This window comes from Myotis nattereri (genome assembly GCF_964212035.1).
Source record: "Myotis nattereri genome assembly, chromosome: 1".
NCBI lineage: Eukaryota > Metazoa > Chordata > Mammalia > Chiroptera > Vespertilionidae > Myotis > Myotis nattereri.
Genome location: NC_138075.1, coordinates 188,211,355 through 188,231,980, shown reverse-complemented (window position 1 = coordinate 188,231,980; position 20,626 = coordinate 188,211,355). Strand labels below are relative to the sequence as shown.

Below are 20,626 nucleotides of genomic sequence, written 5' to 3'. Positions count from 1 at the left end.
CAATGATGAGAGAGAATCATTGATCATTGATCGGCTGCCTTCTGCATGCCCCACACTGGGGATCAAGCGCACAATCTAGGCATGTACCATGACTGGGAATCGAACTGTGACCTCCTGGTTCATAGCTCAATGCTCAACTACTGAGCCATGCCAGTTGGGCTACTTTAGTTACTTTTAAAATCTTGGGCTACTTCTTTTTATATTAGGAAATTATTTCCAGAGATTGGAGCTACTGAATTGATTCCACATAGTTCCCTGCCCTTGAAAACCTCACATTATTTTTGCTGCAAGTGAAGGCAAACAAATGTCAAAAGAAGGACAAGCAGAAAATGTTATTTAAATAATTGCAACTTACAATTTTTTTTAAATTCCTAATTAATTTTGGTTCTAAACTCTATGAAGGAAATTTCATGTGAGTGGTGTAACTTATCAGCGAGGCTGAAGATTAACTTTAAGTAAATAATTTTTCCTCTTTAGTCTTTAGTCTCTCAATCTATACATTGAGAGACTTGCTCTAGTTGAACCTCTGAGACCCTTCTCCACACAAAGATTGCATGATTTTATGAGGCACACAAATTATCTCACATATAAACAAAAAATGAATGTACATTATGTCTTATATATTCCACTTTAACAAAATGTAATTATAATTTATAGAATGAAAAATAATTTGTTCGGTAGATATAGCATTTGTGTTCTCATACTAAAAGTTGTGTTGTTGTTGTTTTAATTCTGAAAAATAAGTTAAGGTCAGTTCTGAATATAATGGTAGGATAGAACAGAACAAGGCAATTAAAAATATTCTGGCCATCTATTTTTTCTTAGTGTTTTCTCTGTTAGTTAATAGAGGAAATAAATGGATAGTGTTTAGGCATAATAAAATATTGATAAAGACCTCTATGTATTTATATATAAGAAAATTACTGGTATACCAACAGTCAAAAGAAAAAGATTTTGAAGCAACAGATAAGAAACCCAGCAGTTGTCTTTATGTTCCATTCCAAAGTTACTTTTCTTTCAGAGTCCAGTCTTGGAGGTAATCCAATCACGATAAGCAGTCACTCGAGTATAGACACCTGGCTTGTTCTTTTTAGCACATCCATCACCCCAACTTACTATTCCAACAAGGTGCCAGATATTTCTAGAGTCAGGGTAAACTAGTGGTCCACCAGAATCATTCTAGAAAAAAAAAAGGGGGGGAGAAGGGAGAATATTTCTTATCCTGTACAAGAATTTCCTTTTACCTCTCTTCTAGAGTTATCAATAGTCCCCCAGCATTAAAAACAATCCTCCCCTTTTAGGCTTAGAAACTCTGGAACTCTTTGGCTTTTCAATAGTGTGGTGATTGGGAGGGAGTGGGAGTGGAGAAGGGCATACAAGAGATAAATGGTGATGGAAAATATGAAATAAAATAAAAATAAACAAAACCCAGGGAAACTCCAAACCAGAATCTATTGTCTACAGCTGCCAAATGCTAGATTGGACAGACTAGAAACTGACTTTATAATGAGACCAGCCTTGACTCTGGAGAAAGCGACACAGCTACTCCCTGAAGCCTGTGAGGAACAGGTGCTGTGTGCACATGCTAGATCCCCTGCTGCATCTCTGGATAAGGAAGAGGCAGCATTGTAGATCTGCCCAGGAAATAGGGCCAAATCTATTTTATTGCCTTGTAGGTATTACTACCTGTGTGGATTCTTAGGCTGAAAACTCCATGAGGGCCGGGATTGTGTTCACCACTGCATCCCCAGCATCTAGGCTGGTGGCTGGTATATAAATGGGGGCAATCAATACTCGTTTTATGGATTGAAATAAGAAGGTACATTGTAGAAATCATTAACCCAGAAAAACATTTTGTGATAATAAAAACTGCCACTTAATTAGTACTTTGGGAGAAAATGATTTGATGACGTATCTGGACGTACCTGACAGGCATCAGTTTTTCCTGACATAAATCCAGCACATAGCATGTTATCGGTCACTAAGCCAGATAATGCATGTGGAGCATTGCAAACTTTGTTATCGATAATCTTCACCAAGGCCTCTTGAAGGATATTTGGAAGAGGACCTAAAGGCAACAAATTCTATATATTAAGGGCATCTTAATTTTGCTTGTTGAGATAAAGAATATCTAAAAAATAAAACAGAGTCTTTTGGTGACCAGGAGCCAGGCCAGTCCCAGGCTAGATTGGTCTCTCTCCGATGTTTATTATAGCTGTCTGCCTCACACAATTCCAATTTTCCCAATTCTCATTCCCAGAGATATTTTAGAAATTGAAGATAATGACAAATGCTGGTTCCAGCACTTGGTTTTCTTTTCAGTATATACACTAATAGGTTAATTTCATGAGAGAGTGATTGATTGGATGATCATTTAAATAATTACTCCCACGAAGCTATTATGTTTTTACAGAAAAACTTACCATTCATATAAAGTGTTCCCCATCCTGTAACTACAACACTGTCATTGTCTGCGAGCTTCATTTTGGCTTCAGGAAGACAAATTTTACGGACGTACTTTGAGAAAGAGACTTCTTTAGCAAGCTGCACCAGGGCAATGTCATTGTGGACTCCAGGCCCGCTAAAGTTTTCATGAGAAATAATGCTTTGGACTTTCTCTGTCAGATATGGTTTATTTAATAAAGTTCCAAAGTTGACGGTCCAATCTTTTGAATTGTTTTTCCTGGAAGACACAATTCAACGAAAATACATTCAACCTCTGTGCCACAACGCTGTTCCTTGTGGTCAGTGTAAGGCGTCAGATTCCCACACAGCAAAAATTCCCATAGAATAAAAATCACTTAAATATTTATTTTTTTAAAATGTCTTTGATTTGCAGATGTCATAAATGCTGTAGTCACATGAAAATACTGCTAAGGACTATTAGAGCTGTCAGCCTCCTGCAAATCATCCTAATTACAGTCACTGATGTCTCCTCCTTGTACTTCAGCCCATCCACGTTCTGAACATTTCACTTAGGTGAGAATCATCCTAGCAGCCTCAGTGCATGGGGTCCAGAATCACTCACTGCCAAACAGCCTGATTTCTGCAGCCATTGGAGGCTCTGGCATCTGCATACATAAGAAAAATGCCACTTGTTCTCACCCAATCATCCTATTATGTTTACCAAGTCAATGCATTTTTGCTTCTAATTTAGATCTTATGATCCATTTCTCAAGTCCTCACTGAAACTCTTCCTCAATTTAGGACCTAATACCTTGTTTAACGAACTTCAGTTTCCCTCGAAAGATTAGATACTTAGTGTATTTTTGTTGTTGTTGTAAGGTTTCAAGACCTTCATGTAACAGTGACACGCTTCAGTCCTTCTACTACTCTGAAACCTTCTGGGACTCCACATGCTTCACAGCTATGTTTGACACTTCATTTCCTTAGACTCAGCCCAGGCTCCACCTCCAGAGGTTTATATTAAAAGGTTTAGTGTGATGCTTAAGGAGCTACACTTTTGAAAAGTCTCCATGGTCCATAGTCCATGGAGTATTTTTTGAAAATCATATCAGAGGGACAAATCCTATGAACATGCTTTGTAAGAAAGTTCAATAAGTAAACATCTTGCCATTTAGAGATGTCTCCAATCAATACAAATTTTCTAAGCATATTTTCTAATGCTTTATTTCACAAACTCCTCTCTACTTCAAGTCACTCTTTGTTTGCTATCCACAGAATATGACTTGTGTTATTCCATCTCAACACATTTGAAGAAGACTGTTTTCTCAGCCAAATACACATATTATTCTTTTCCATACACCCACCTTTATTAATCAGTTTTTATATCTGTAGGAGCCAGACCAAAATTTATATCTTCACTAGAGGCTTGGTGCACAGATTCGTGCACCAGTGGGGTCCCTCAGCCTGGCCTGCACTCTCTCGCAATTTGGGACCCCTCAGGGGATGTTGAACTGCTGATTTCAGCCTGATCCCTGCAGGCAAGGTGGGGATCAGGCAGAAACCAGCAGTTCGATATTCCCCAAGGAATGTAGTAGTGTGTGAAGTGGTAGGTATCTGGGGAGGAGCCTGAGCCCAGGCCGGGGCACCGCGCTGCTCCCGCTTATCCCAGCCTCGCTGTACCTGCTGCTGCTGCTGCAGCTCAGTAAGCTCGCTGAGCGGTGCTCCTGCTGTGGGAGCACACTGACCACCAGTGGGCAGCTCCTGTGTTGAGCGTCTGCTCCCTGGTGGTCAGTGTGCATCATAGCGACCAGTGAGCCATTTAACCAGTCGACTGGTTGAAAAGTCGACCAGTTGCTTAGGACTTTATATATATCCTAGAGGCCTGGTGCATGAAATTCATGCACGGGTGGGGTCCTTAGGCCTGGCTGGTGATCAGGGCCAATCAGGTTCTCTGCCTCCCCTCCTCCTTCCCTTACTGTCCATGTCCACTTCCACCCACCTCCGGTTTCCTGTCCCAGCCCAGGGCCCAGCCCTGATTGGCCTGCTGCCTGGGGGAGGGACCAAGAGGTTGGCCAGCAGACCCATCAGCGATCGAGCCTGCGGGCTGGAGGCAGCTCCTGAGTTGAGCATCTGCCCCCCTTGGTGGTCAGTGGACATCATAGCGACGAGTCGTTCTGGTCATTCTGTCATAATGGTTGCTTAGGCTTTTATATATATATTAGAGGCCCGGTGCACAAAAATTTGTGCACTCGGGGGGGGGTGTGGGGGGTCTCTCCGCCCGGCCTGTGCCCTCTCGCAGTCTGGGACCCCTCGGGAGATAACGACCTGCTGGCTTAGGCCTGCTCCCGGGTGGCAGAGGGCAGGCCCAATCCCTAGGTGCAGCCCCTGGTCGGGATCAGGGTAGGGCTGATTGGGGGGTTGGGGCACCACCCCCTGTCAACTCAAGGCAGGGTCGACGGGAGGTTGCAGCGCCACCCCCTGACACACACAGAGCAGGGCCGATCAGGGGGTTGGGGTGCCACCCTCTATCACCCACAGAGCAGGGCCCATCCAGGGGTTGGGGAGCTCCCCCCTGTCACACACAGAGCAGGGCTGATCATGGGGTTGAGGAGCTCCCCCCTGTCACACACAGAGCAGGGCCCATTGGGCAGGGGTTGGGGCACCGCCACTCTCACACTCAGGGCAGATCTGATGGGGAGGTTATGGCTCTACCCCATCACACACAGAGCAAGGCCCGTGTGGGGGAGGGGGTTGGGGCGCTGCACCCTGTCACACACAGAGCAGGGCCGATCAGGGGGTTGGGGCGCCGCACCCTGTCACACACAGAGCCACAGGGCAATCAGGGGTTTGGGGAGCTCCTCCCTATCAGGCACAGAGCAAGGCTGATCAGGGGGTTGGGGCGCCTTCCCCTGTCACGAACAGAGCAGGGTGGATAGGGAGGTTGTGGCCCCGCCCCCTGTCACACACAGAGCCGCAGGGTGATCAGGGGGTTTGGGCGCTGCCCCCTGTCATGCTGATCCTGGTGCCGGGAGGCCTCTCGGCTCTGCTGATCCCAGTGCTGGGAGGCCTCGAGGCTCTGCTGATCCCGGTGCTGGGAGGCATATTACCCTTTTACTATATAGGATAGAGGCCTGGTACATGGGTAGGGGCTGGCTGGTTTGCCCTGAAGGGTGTCCTGGATCAGGGTGGGGGTCCCGCTTGGGGGCCTGGCCAGCCTGGATGAGTGGGTGATGGCTGTTTGCAGCTGGTCACACACCCTTCAGGGTGGGGGTCCCCACTGGGGTGCCTGGCCAGTCAGGGTGAGGGGCTGAGGGCTGTTTTCAGGCTGGCGGGTGACTGAAGCTCCCAACCGGTCCTTTTGTTTCTTTTTTTTTTAACACATTGTTTGCGGGTAATTTTTATCACGCGCTAACAGGTGGCGCGGGCCATTTTTGCTAATTTTTTGTGCAAATGACAACATTCAGTAAAATTACGATAATTTTAGTTTACGTATTTATACATTACCCGCATTCTACCGCTAGTCGATAAAAAACGTATTAGTATGTGTCCCGTGCTCTACTACACTGGTAGAACATATAAATACATAAAACGTGTAAGCACGTTTCCCGCATACAGTGTGTTAATTCTGAGCCAACTTTAGCTCTGGTTCCAGCTCTGAGGCCTCTGCTGCTGAAAGCAGGTATCTGGTTTGTTTGTGTTCTATAATTGAAACTCTGTATCAACTCCAGCTCTGAGATCCCGACTTGCTGAAAGCAGGTTTCTGGGGTTTTGTTTAGCTTCTATATTGTAAGAATGTTTCAAACTGCAAGCTCAGAGGCCGGCAAGGCAGATGGGGAACGTTGGTTTCCTCCGTCACTGAAGCAAGCAAGCCTCATGTTAGTTTCAAGCTGCCTGGCTGCTGGTGGCCATCTTGGCTGGCAGTTAATTTGCATATTACCCTGATTAGCCAATGGGAAGAGTAGCGGTCATATGCTAATTACCATGTTTTTCTTTTATTAGATAGGATAGATAGATATAGATAGATAGATAGATAGATAGATATCTCAGTTGGATATGCTGTCTTTATTCATCGAACTTCCATAGCTCTTACTCATATTATAGACAAGACATTTACTATGCTCCTATGGTCTTATACCCTGAACATATCATATTTAAAATTCTTTAACTAGATTGTTAACCTCTGAAGAGCAAAAATAAGGGGAAAAGTAAGCACCTAGTAACTGGAGTCAGACATACCTGAATTCACATTCAATTCCTGATATTTAAAAGATATATGATCTTGGCCAATTATGTCACTATTTCTGAACCCCAGTTTCTTCATCTTTAAGTAAGCTTAATTATACCTTTTGTGCAGAATTATTGTTATGATGAAGTAAAATAATGTAAGTAAAGTACTTACTGTCAGGCCAAAGTGGCTCTTTGGGAAATGAGAATTGTTTCCATTCAATTTTTCTTTCTTTATCAAATTTAAATAACCCTACTTCCCTTTAATTTTGCAGGTACTTGTAAATGTATATGGCCTTGATGAATGTTCACACATTTAGTTTAACCCCCACAAACTACCAAAAACATGCCAGCACCCAGAATCCTATGTAGAGTCAGACTTTCTACTTACGTAGTAAAGCAGTGAGCTGCAGATAGTAGCCACCTGCTGCTGATCAGAGATGCTCCGCAGTTGTGTTGGCCCTTCCACTGCATGCTTGCCTGCCAAGGCCATGCCCCTGTCTGGGCATTTCCCCCATTCACGATTCGGTTGCCTGCTCTGATATTATTGACCAATTGTCTTCCACAACCTGAAGAAAGGATTTATTTATACAAAAGCATGTATCTTTGATAACGCTTTATAAGATATGTATCTTAAAACATGACTTGAAATCCTTTAGCGATTGTCCAGCAACTCCTAATGCTGTTTCATTCCTGGAATGGGCTGTTAGCACAGTACCCACTCCATCTTGGTTTGGGTGACTTTTACATATTCTCTTTTCCAGCCTCAAGCATCCTTCAACCAGTGACTTTTATTGCATCTATTTGTTATCATTCTCATTTCTCCAAGAAACTTTCCAACTTTTTGAAAGTAGAGATTTTGTTTCATTAATGTCTGCATCTTACATTGCATATGCAGTGCTACCTATAAATCCCCATATGGACAACAGATACTCCAAAAATATTCATTGAATACATGAATGCAGGGTTAATTCTTGGGGGCAACATGATACTCTAAAGATAATTTATTTAAAAGGTACAGAACTGTTTTTCATCAATAATAAATATATTTGATACAGCCTAGTTGTTTACTTTCTTATTATCCTAAGTTGTCCTTTTTTCCTTCAATCTTTCTTATTTTAACTTACTCAAAATGATATTCTTAACTCATAATTCAACTCTTTGGAATCAGTTTTTATTTCATCCTCTTGGGCAAATGTTTACAAAGTTAAAATTCATATGCCAGTGTTGTTCAAAAAGAAATTCCAGATGTATATCTAATATATCCAATAATTTCAAAAGACTACTATGGATTTCCATGTGATGTACTTCAAGATCCTTTTTAGGGAAAAAAAAATGGAGAAATGTTTGTGAATGTGTTAAATTTACAATAAAGTTTCTAAACTTACATTTGTTGGTAAGTATTTCAGCATCAGTCTTGCTGATTTCTGAAATTTAAAAGATATAAAATTGATAAAATATCACTGAGCAATTATCTTAGATCTAAGGACATAAAGTCTAAGTTTTCTACCCCAATTATGACCAACATTTAAATACTCAGAATGTTTCATGTATTATCAGCCCCTCTCACTCTTACTTGTTATATTTTGACCATCTCTTCACATCTATACCAGGCATAGGAAAAGGGAAAATGAAATAAAAAACAAAGCTCTCAATTTTATAACAGTTGTAAAATATTTAGTGCAGTAAAAAGCAGACATTCTTACTAAAAAACGGACTGGGCATTATCTTTAAATTTCTTTCTTTATGATCATTCTTATTACTCTGAAATACTCAGAATTATCTATATTATAAAGAAAAAGGTCCAATTAAAATTATATTTTACTAGAGGGAGAAACCAAGATGGCGGCATAGGTAAACACCTGAAATTGCTGCCTCGCACAACCACTTCAAAACTACAACTAAAAGACAAAACAGACATCATCCAGAACCACAGGAAGGCTGGCTGAGTGGAAATTCTACAACTAGAAGGAAAGAGAAAAGCACACTGAGACTCAGGAGGTGCAGAAGTAAAGTGCAGAGGTACAGAGGCGCACATGGAAAGGGCTGGCCACCAAGGACGCCGGTATCTTTTTCAATAGGGAGGGAGTCACAAGCTCTTGATGGCCCTGAACTCCAGTTCTGGGCCAGTCTCTGGGGACCCAGACTCATACAGGGAGAAACTGGATGGTCTGGCATCGGGCAGAACTCAAGGGCAGCTTTCTCTCAGAGGTGCTTGCAGCGATTACTGGGGCACTGAGACACGGGGGCCTCTTAGGGCAGGACTGAGGATCAGCCATAGCTGTTTACTCCGCCCTGTTGATTCCCTGAAACCCCGCCCCACCCAAGCTGCTAGCAGAGGCTTTTGCATATGAATGCCCTGGCCCTTTGAGATCTAAAATTACCTAACAAACTGTAGCTGGGTCAGAGAAACCCAGAACTTCTAAAAGAAGGCCCAAGGTCCCACAGCAGCTTGCATTGCTTCAAATCTGGGCCTCATCTGGGCACCTCCAAACCCCAAATAAGGAAAAGGAATCTGCAGATCTCTCCATAGCTCCTCCTGGGTAACCTCAGGCAGAGGCTAAATTAGCACCTTCTTAGAGATCCAAGAGCCAGTGTACCCAGTGATCAGAGTGGGCCCATCCAGATTACAACTCCTCAGATCCATAAGGGACACACTCAAGGGGCAGACTCAGTGAGAACCAAAACCCCACTGAAGCAAGTCTTGCCCCAGAAGGGTGTCTTCAGCACAGAAGTTCTCTCACTGTAGACACAGCTGATTCTCACAGGCAATTGGCTTGGTGGTCAATTCCTCCCAGTGATACCTACAACAATCAAAGATTAAGTACAACAAGACTGTACACACAGCCCACAAAGGGGTGTACCTAGAGCTCTCAGCTCAGGTAACTGGGGAGGCTGAGCCACTGGGCCCTATAGGACACTTAGCACAGAAAGCCACTCTATCAACACAGGGAAGCAGCCAAAATGTGGAGACCAAGAAACAGATCTGTAACCACATGCTTATCACCTAACAGGCCCTCCAGCAATACAAGCAAGAGTTTCAAAACCTTTGCAGGACCTTGAAGTCTTTACAAACTTCACTTTCTGTACTGGGGCAAATTCCTATCATTTTCTTCCCTTTTTTTCCAGGGAATTATTCCAGATAATTTTTTTTCTTTAATACTATTACCCCCGTTCTTCCTCAAGAAGCAACAAAAACTTCCTATTCCATCTTCCTTCTTACCATTACAGTCTTTACACTGAATGATTTAAAAAATCTTAAATCTGTTTCCTGTAAAGGGATCCTGACAAGAGTACAAGGTAGGGGGGAATAATGCTTCAATTAGGTCCCTTCATTTCCTTTTCACACATTGACAATAAACCCTTCCAAAGTTGCATGCTACAGTTTAACTTCATTTCAATCACTCTTCAGACAAAATTCTCTGGCACTGACCCCTCTACTACCAATTCATTGTATAAGTGCCAGGCTTTGGGAAGCATATTTTTTCTAAACAAATTCCATAAGCTTTTGCCTTTTTTTTTTTTCCTCATACCATTTTTCTTTAGTCGTCATAAGCCCAGGTAATGGAAAGCAATGGAAATAAATGAAATACCAGTAAGTTTAATGGAAGCTGGAACTGCATTCCAGGTTGCCATGTTGTCTTTCAACAGCTGAAGTAAGACAGCTTTGATTGCAGGCTTCATGATCCCCCTCTTTGCTGGAGGAAACTTGAATGTCAGCTGCAACTGCACACTTGAACCATTGGGAAAAGGGCTAGAAACAGCAGAAATGTTCTAGTTGTTGCTTCTTGATATTTTAGATGTTTTGTGAACACATTGAACTTCCCACATTTTAATTATCATATTTTCTTTACATATATTAGAGAACAATACATAGAAATTGTCCTAGTTTGTTTAAAGTGCAAGGGTCCCAAAAAATATTCTAATGGGTTCAGAGATATGGTGCATGGACGAAGATGTGAACCACAAACTAAAAATCAGAATACAGGGTTGGACAAAAGTAGGTTTACAGTTGTTCATATGGAAAATAATATGATAACTAATAAATAATTATACGATAATAAGCCCTGTATTTCACCTACTCACAACTGTGAACCTATTTTTGCCCCACCCTGTATTTTAAACACATCAGAGAAACTGAGTACCAGCCAATAAATAATAAACATGAGATTTTATTATTACACAGTAAAAAACCATGTTCTCATATAGGTGTTTTCTAATAACTTAAATTTAAATTAAGAGATAAGTGAGAGCTTAATGTCAAACTAAAGATAGCTTCTAAAATATATTCAAGAGCCAGTACTAAGCTACTTTTTATAGTTTCTTATACATATCTACCCCATGAGAAATCTGTACCATGAGAAATCTCAGAAAGATAGCTCTAAAGCATGAAGAGAATCTCCATTATTTATACTTTCAGTACATTCTTTTAATTAATCAGAAAAGGAAATTAATTCATTTGGAAGACTTTCAAACCAAAAGCCATGTTAACCACAATTTAAAAAAAACAACAACACTATATTTTCAAATAATTATGGTCAATGGGAGAGCTTTGAAGGTTTTTGTTTGCCTGTAAGAAAGTTGTTTGGTTGTTTGGCATTTGGTCATCTGGATTTTTTTGTTTGCTTTGTTTTGGAAGTTCAGAAATCTCTGGAATAGATATTGACAATTACCAAAATACAAGTGCTGTCTACATCCCCTATACTCCATGCTACTCTCCTCCCTGCACTACTTCCTCCACCCTCAAATACACTTCAAAGACATATTTAGACAAATACTCTCTTAAATGATTCACTTTGCTCCCCAGTTATTACTGTAATGGTAATACTGAAGAGACCAAAAGGAGATTATTTTAGGAAAGACATGCCAGATGGATATGGATAAAAGGAAAGGTGGCTCATATATAGATAGCAAAACAATAAAGTTGGAATCCTTGTTTTCCATAGAGTTATAATTATCTTTTATCATAGAAGTCAGTTAGACCTGATTGCCACAACCTTGTAATTCCCCTTTAGGTATAAGATTACAGATTTGTACAGAACAGTTCCTACTGTGAACAGAAATTTGTTAAATACAATGATACCTTAATTTATGGACAACTCCTCCTTCCTTCCTTCCTTCCTTCCTTCCTTCCTTCCTTTTTTTCTTTCTCCTTTTTCTCTCTCTCTTTTTCTCTCTTACATTGTTATTATATAAAACCAGAGCTAATGTTACATATCACCTACATCCCTTTCCATAATATCCTGAATAAATTGGCACTTACAGAAGTTTGATGACCTGAGAGTTGACATATTCTTTGTATATGCTAGAATTTTGAAATCCATCAAGCATCTGTCAGGAGAAAAAATAAAAGAGCCACCATGTCTATTTTAATCAAATTTATAATGAAATTAATAAAATAAATCACCGACTTACCTTAGTCTCAATATCTTTGCTCAGATCTTTGCTAACTTGTGAGGCTGCATTTTCACAGCTATCATTGTATGTGACTCCAGAAATATGAAAATCCCCTTGGTAATGGTAATTCTTTCCTGTGAAATAGAGAAATACTCAAAGAATTTTAAAGTAGAAATTGACCTCAAGTCCCTCCATATCTTTATGTCAAAAATAATATTCAACCTAATTTTAGAAATAATCATAGGGACGGATAAAAGAAGAGGAGGGAAATTAGTATTCACTTATTCTAGAAATAGCAACTACCTAGCATTCATAAAATGATTCCCCTCCTTTCTTCATAAGATATAGATATCACTGTCACTCAGAATCCTCCTCAAAGCATTAATATTGGCAGCTAATAGCAATTTACCTGAGAAGGCACTAGAGATGCAATGTATTTTTCATGTGTAATCTAAATTCTTAGCTAAATGATTACCCAGTTAATCTTTCTAAATACCTGTGATACAAGAAACATCTCCCTTCACTTTCTGACTTATCTATACTCACTTTTACCCTTTCTTATGCCCCATTGACTATTGGCCTTCTTTCCAGTCCTTGAAGTCATTCCTTTAGGACTTCATGCTGCCTTTGCACTTCCCTATAACATCTGATGGCTGGTGCCTAACATATGTCATGGGTCTCACATTCCCCATTTCTTCCTATCTCCGAATGTAAACTGCTTCACCTGGTATAGTAGGCCACCATAATTTAAAACATGACAAGCCTACAGGTAGCTCTTTCAGGTCATATACGTACTTTCAAAAATAGAAACTAATAGGACATGGTACCGTATTTTAATTAGGGAGAAGCCATTCACGTATTTCGAGAACAGCTGTGCTTTTGAGCAACCTTAAAAAGCACCACATAGTCTCCAAACACTGCTAATAGACTTTGAAAAATGTGATCACCTGAGCTGTAATAATTCATTGTCCTGGAAGTCAGAAATATTTCAACCTAAAATAAAAATTAGTTTCCTTTTTTATAGCTTCCTCTATTTTTTCTTATGGCAACCAGTACATATGAAAAGCAAATGCCAGTTTCTGTCTAAGAAGTTATCTAAGGTCATTATGAAAAGAGTAAAGTATGTAAAGTTAGATAAACTAGTTCAACTTGTTAAATAAAAGATGACACTAATTGGCTGTCACCCAGCATATCACTTTAACCCTCTGGAATATTTTTCACTAATAACAAAGACTAGATTACAAAAAATAAACTCCAAAGACCCTTTTTTAACTACCATTTCATAATTTTAATCTGTAACATTTATCACAAAATGAACAGCAAATTACTAGAATCTTTAACACTGTTGCATCCAGTATGCTGAACTTAAGTATTTGCAGCTGGACAGATTAATCTGTCAATACCAGAACTGAGCCAAGAAGAGTAGGGATCTCTACAGTTTGAGGTATATTTACTGAAAGACATAACAACTCAACTACAGGCCTACTACACAAGTTCCTTTATTTACAATGAATATTAGCATCAAATATTGAATATTTCAATCTTGCCATATTTCCATAGTTGATGATATAATGTATACAGTGGACCTAAGAGGCATCTAATTCCAAAGGTTTTTATAAGTTTCATGGAAAAGCGTTATGTTGAAATAAAATACTAATAAATAATAAATTTTACCAAAAGAAATTTAATATTTATGTTGTTTCTTGACAATTCCTAAGTAAAAGGAGATTTAGTAGTAAGGGTGAAAATTGAAAATAGTTAATACTGACCGACTGCCAGAAAATGAACAAGGAGACCAATAGTTATTCCCACGATTGCCGCCACTCCAATAAAAACAAGGATTGTCAAATATAGTGGCCAAGATCTTCTCTGGGATGATATGCCTGACCTATGAAAGGAGAAAAATGGCTCAAATCAGATAACAGACATTCTAAATCTACCTGTCTTTTCTCCAACTCATACAACATGATTTATAATATATGCATTCAGTCTGGTTGTATGTTTCTAAAATATAGCCACATCATGAATAAGGATGTATGTAGATTTATAAACAAATACATAATATAACCATTTATAAGTTTTAATTAAATGTGGAAGGGAACATCATGATGTCAACTATAGTTATCCCTGTTATGAGATCATGGATAGATATTTTTCTTTTTTGTCTACTTTAACTTTGTTTTCTAATATTTCTACAAATATTTAATATTTGGCAAATTAAGTATTCCCTATGACTATGAGCATCTTTCATTTTGTTCTAATGCCTAAAGGACAACTGATTTTTAGATAGAGGAGATTACACTTTTTTAAAACACTACCTTAAGCCACAACTGTGTAACTCCACCTGTCTTACTTCCTCTCTGCTCTGTTCTCTATTCTTAATCCTTCCTCTTCCTGATATTGATGACTTGCTAACTCATGTTTACAAGAACCATAATCTCTTCAGAGAAACTCCCCACTGCATGTAAGCTTTCATACTGAAATTCTATTGTTTAATCTCATACTTGGAGCAAAATGCTATGCTGGCACAGTCTCTTATACTAAATGAATCACACTTTAAAAGAAATATACAATTAAAGTAATTAATAGCAATAGTTTTAATCCTACTAATATCGGAGAATATGTTCTTTTAATGAGTAGAAGTTCACTGTGATAATAAGATTTCAAATTTATTTTGGATTAGCTAGTAGACTGGCAGTTTAGTCTTTCTGAGAAACGCATATCAGTTTGAGGAACTCAAACATGTAGCCTAAATGGTGATTCTTAAGTTGCTGAGATGGTTTCTATAAAAATAATCACTACATAGCATCTTATAAAATGTTTTCCTATGAAAGCTCTATTAGATGCTCTGGAATGCCCTTTTAGATATTCTAAAGAAAACAGATTGTTGACTATAGTACCGATATGACTCCCCCCAATTATGGATTTCTTCCTGTCATAAACAATTAAGAAGAGTCTTTGATATCTAAAAGATCACAGTAGTTTATGATTTATTCAACCCTTCCTTCAGTAAATGTGATGCCATGGACTTTAAGAATTGATTATTATTCTGAATAATAACAGAAACCATTAAAATGATGTTCTAAAGACCAAAAAATGTCCATTCATGGAACAGTTTACTCTTTTGTCTGCCAAATTAATTTTAGCCATAGTTTTTTTTTCTTTTTTAATGTAGGGATTTGTATGCCAGGATGAACCCCTCATTGAATAAAGAGAATAGGTTAAAAATTAATCTTCAATGAATTTAACCAACTTCATATACTTAACTGGACTACCATTGCCTCAATTTTGGAATGAATCTACTTCAAGTAAAGGCTCATTGCTATTCTGACATAATCAACCATTCACCTTAATCAAATTACAATAATAATATTCATATAAGTAGTAGTAAATACATTATTCAATTTTAAAACATCAATCTCACTATAATTTATCCCACAGTTTATACCAGGTATAGTTTTCTAGATTAGATTTCCTTATAACCATATTCTGATATTGCATTATCAGTTTGACTGCAAAGCATAATGAACTAGTTTTCATTTATTAGACCTTCAGTTATACACCATTTGAATTAGGTGCACCTAAGTTGTTATATAGTGAAGAGAGTTAGCACAAGATTCCAGTGCAAAATTTCCCAAATTTTATAAAGATAAACCTTTTATTTATTTATTTATTTATTTATTTATTTATTTATTTATTGTTATAGAGGACTTTAAATCACTAAAGAGAAAGTTTTGAATGAGGAACAGAGAAATTAATGATCAAATGAGTTGAATGGCCTCCTCTTCCAACTTTCTCCTGGAACTCTACAAAAACAGAATACCCTAGAAAGGAATTTCATTTAAATATTTATGAAGTTTTGAGGACCCCCAGAAATTTGCCAGATACTAATTCATGATGTGTATTGTAAAGTACATAATTCTAAAAATCTATAAAGACATTCATAGTTTTAAATTATTTTTATAATTTAAACATTTTTATATTATAAAATTTATTTCAATCCTATTACTAGAGAAAAAATGAAAGTGTTCTTATGGGTGGTTATTTAAAAAAAAGTGAGCAAAATTTTGCTGCAATCTGATTCTTTTTTCCAACTTTCTGCAACTTTCCTAGAGACTTTACAAGGCCTTTAGACCTCAGAAATAATAGCATGTTCGTTGACAGTGACCAGAAAAAAAATCTGAATTATAGAAAGCAACCAATTAGCAAAAAGTTAGAAGATACCTTGTTGTTACTTGTTAGGTTTCACAGACCTAATTTCCCAAATAAAATCCTATTTACCTGTACATTATATCCTGATTGTTGCGGTGGTGTCAGGGACAATGGTAGTGACGATGATGGCAATGATGATAATGGTAACAAAAATAAGTACCTTCTTGTGTAGCTCTAAAGGTGATCGACGTGTCACAGGTTTATGTGCTACATCCAGTGTTGGTTGGTTCATTTTATGGGCTGGGTGAAATGTAAAGAACAAATAAGATGAAACTTGTCTATCAGGGTGAAAGACTGTCATATTTCTATAGTTTCAAGATAGGAGTCATCCAGGGAATGACAAACTTCCTTGACTTGGACATTTAGAAAAAATAATAATAGCCTAGTCTTAGATTAGTCACCTAAAAGTTACACCCAAGGAGTAGCTTTGTGGTAAATTGGCATAATCCTAAATCTGTTTGACCAATGCATTCTAGTGGCTTCTTCTTCAATTCAAACCAACTACAACTTCATAGAAGTTTCTGACAAATGACTTTGCACAAGGCATGAATTTCAGTATAACTAATATTGCCATTATTCTGATGTAAATGAATTTCTATTTTGTTATGGTTTGCATTTGCTTTTCCCTAATTATCATTGAGAATAATGATCATTTCACATACTGTAATATCATGGGAGGGTGCAGGGGGAGAGGAGGCTAGTTTTCTCTTCTGAGATGCCTGTTCATAAATTTAGCTTTTTTTTTTTCTATTGGTTGTTGATGTTTTCTTATGGATAAAAGTGAGTTTTCTATAATATACTCAATATTGTGGTTCTGCATGTAAGGTGCTTGGAAGTCCCCTCTCTTCCCTAACAAGTACAAAGTTCAATCAACCACATTCCCACAATAAATATTAAAGTAAAATTTCTTTGGGCTCCTCCATGGGGCAGGAAAAAGGAGCCATTCTGAAATATTACAGAGCACTCTATTCTTTTTAACAAGGCCTGCCCTCAGGAGTAACTAATTATCCAGAGCCTAACCTTCTGGGGTATTATCAGAGCCCTTCTGACCTGGAAAAAGGAAATACCCAATTTCAGACCATTCAGCCATCCTCTTCCACCTGAGAGCAGGGTAAAAAACTGAGAAATACTTGTGAAGCTTACAGTCCAGAGGCAGAGGTTCACTAAAAAACTGGACCTAACCATGGCGCTATAGAATGCTTCCTGGGAAGTGTTGCTAAGTCCTTTTGGTAGCAGTTCCTTTGACCTGCTACATCATGTTCAGTTGTAAAGAAAAATTACAAGGCATACCAAAGGCCAAAAACACCATTTGAGGAGAGAGAGCAGTCATCAGAACCGTACACAGCAGGGATATTGGAATTATCACACCAGGAATTTAAAACAACTATGATTAATATACTAATGGATAAACTAGACAGCATGCAAGAACATGTAAGAAATATGAACAACGGATGAAAATCCCCAAAAGAACCAAATAGAAATGCTGGAGATACAAAACTAACAGCCCTGGAGAATGCCTTTGAAGGGACATAAAGATCTTCTGTGTTCCCTAACTGGTTTGGCTCAGTGGATAGAGTGTCGGCTTGTGGACTGAAAGATCCCAGGTTCGGTTCCAGTCACGGGCATGTACGTTGGTTGCAGGCACATCCCCAGTAGGGAGTGTGCAGGAGGCAGCTGATCAATGTTTCTCTCTCATCGATGTTTCTAACTCTCTATCCCTCTCCCTTCCTCCCTGTAAAAAATGAATAATATATGTTTTTAAAAAAGATCTTCTGTGTGTAGATACCTAACAACAGTATCCGTCTACCTGACACAAAACTGATAAAATTGCAAGGAAAAATAGATGGATTCGTTATCATAGTTGGAGACTTCAATACCCCTTGTGGGAACCATGCCCGAGTTCCCAGATAGTCAAGGCTAATTAGAGTTTGGAGGCCTCAATGATAGTATTCTGGATGGCCAAGGCCACTCTAAACATGGGAATCTTAATCAGAAATATCCAAGGACTACACAGCTGCAAGGCCACAGCGATCTCACAGTATGCTCTGCCCTCCTATAGCCAAGTGATTGATGTCATTGTTGGCAACTAGCCTCCTTTGTCTAAGTAGATATAATACATGTAATTAACCAACCACTGTGCTGAGAGAGAAGCTCAGAGGTAGTTTGTATGTGAGGCTACAGAGACCAGCTAGTGTGCTGGGCAGGGGAGAGAGAAGAAGCTGCTGAGCCAGATAACTCAGGTGCCACTACTATGTGAGGTAGTGAGTCTAGGGGGCAGCGTGAGGCTGCTCAGATAATAGCTGTGGGTACAGAGACTGTTACTACTGTGTGGGCAAAACATGTATTTACCAGCCAGTGTGTGGCTCCCTATATGGGATTGCTGTGAAGAACTGTCCTGTCTAATAGCTGTATGGCCGCTGGCTTCTGCAATAAAGACTCATTCTTATACACCCACAACTTCTCATGGCTTCTCCGTCTAAGACCCAGCCTCTAAGAAGGTCCAGTCCCTAGGCAGAGGGGCTCGGCCCAACAGTTAGTGGAATGGGCAGGGTCTGAGAAGGAACCTGCCCAGAATGTTGGTGTAGTCTAACAGAAGTTAGGCGAATATATGGACTCAGAGCAGAGCTCTGGTGAGGCTCTGGCTGTGTTTCTGACACCCCTCTGTCAGAAATGGACAGATCTAGCAGGCAGAAAGTCAGTAACTGCTTTACTTGAACTCAACATCATCAATCAACTGAATATAATTGACATCTATAGACTGCTTCGTTTAACAACAGTAGAATACAGATTTTCTCAATCTCACATGAAATATTCACCAAAATAAACCACACTCTGGGCCATAAAACACACCTCAACAAATTTTAAAGAATGGAAGTCCACTCTCATAATAAAAAGACAACTGAAAATACCAAGTTATCTGGGGATTAAAACTATTTCTAAATAATACATGGGAGAAAGAGTAATCTCAGAGAAATTTAAAATATTTTAACTAAATAAAAACAGAAACACAATTTATCAAAATTTGTTGAATGCTGTGAAAGCAGTGCTCAGTAGGAAATGTAGAGCATTGAATGCATATATTAGAAAAAAAGAAAAATCTCAAATCAGTAATCCAAGTTTCCATTTTAGGAATCTAGAAAAAGAAGAACAAGTTAAATCCAAAGTAAGCTAAAGAAAAGAAATAATAAGAAGTAGAGCAGAATTCAATAAAATTAAAAATAGGAAATAATAAATAGAGAAAAGCAATTAAACCAAAAGATGGTTCTTTGAAAAGAGCAATAAAATCAGTAAACCTCTAGCCAGTCTAAGAAAAAAGAGAGGATACATATTACTAATATTAGAAATGAAAGAGGGAACATCACTACAAGTCCCATGGACATTAATAGAATAATAAATGAATACCATGAACAACTCTATTCCCACAAATTTAGTAATCTTGATGAAATGGACCAATTCCTTGAAAGGCATAATCTACCAAAATTTACACAAGAAGAAATAATATAAATAAGCAAATATATATATACACTAGAGGCTTGGTGTATGAAATTTGTGCACAGATAGGGTCCCTAGGCCTGGCCAGCAATCAGGGCTGATCTGTGGGGAGACCGGTGGAGCGACTGAGGGACCCTGCTGGCACCCGCCTTGGCCGGCCTGGGGCCTGCGGGCTGGGGGCAGCTTCTGCATTAAGCATCTGCCCCCTGGTGGTCAGTGCACATCATAGTGACAGGTTGTTCTGCTGATCAGTCGATTTGGTTATTAGGCTTTTATTATATAGAATAGAAAAATCTTCTAATAATTAAAAAACTAGTAGATTCTACCAAACATTTAAGGGGGAGATGATACCAATTCTCTACAATCTCCTTCATAGGGTAGAAGCAGAGGAAATACTTCTAATTCATTAAATGAGGCTAGCATTTGAAAATTATAGGCCAATATCTCTCATGAACATAGAAGCAAAAATTCTCAAAAAAAAAAAAAATTAGCAAACTGATTGAAAAAGGTGTATAGACCACAACCAACTGGGATTTATCCCAGATATGCAAGTCTGGTTCAACTTTCAAATCAGTTCATGCAGTTCATCATATTAACAGACTAAGAAAGAAAAATTGCATCATTATTTCACCATCACTTCACTATATACCAGGGGTCCTCAAACTACGGCTCGCGGGCCACATGCGGCCGCTGAAAACATTTATCCAGCCCGCCGGGTGTTTTTGCCACAGCTGCCTGTTGCTTAGCAGCCGACTAGTCCAGGGCCCACAGTCCGACTCCCCTCCTCCTCTCTGTCTCTCGACTCCTCCTTTCAGTCTCGGGTGTGATCGGACAGTCACGAGCTTGCCTGTGCAGAGCCTGCTGTTGCCTGAGGACCGAGGTAAGAACAAGTTAG

General features: G+C 39.1%; 1 protein-coding gene across 1 annotated transcript; it reads right to left on the bottom strand.

The window, feature by feature from the left end:
• Positions 1-1,017: 1,017 nt before the first annotated feature.
• LOC308535154 (transmembrane protease serine 11B-like) lies at positions 1,018-18,132 on the bottom strand (the record flags this gene model as incomplete). Its single annotated transcript, XM_081113917.1, has 10 exons — positions 1,018-1,179; positions 1,926-2,068; positions 2,424-2,683; positions 7,022-7,199; positions 8,019-8,057; positions 10,224-10,384; positions 11,894-11,961; positions 12,046-12,161; positions 13,797-13,915; positions 18,047-18,132. The coding sequence occupies 10 exons, from the start codon at positions 18,130-18,132 to the stop codon at positions 1,018-1,020; spliced, it is 1,332 nt and encodes a 443-aa protein (XP_080970043.1).
• Positions 18,133-20,626: the final 2,494 nt, after the last annotated feature.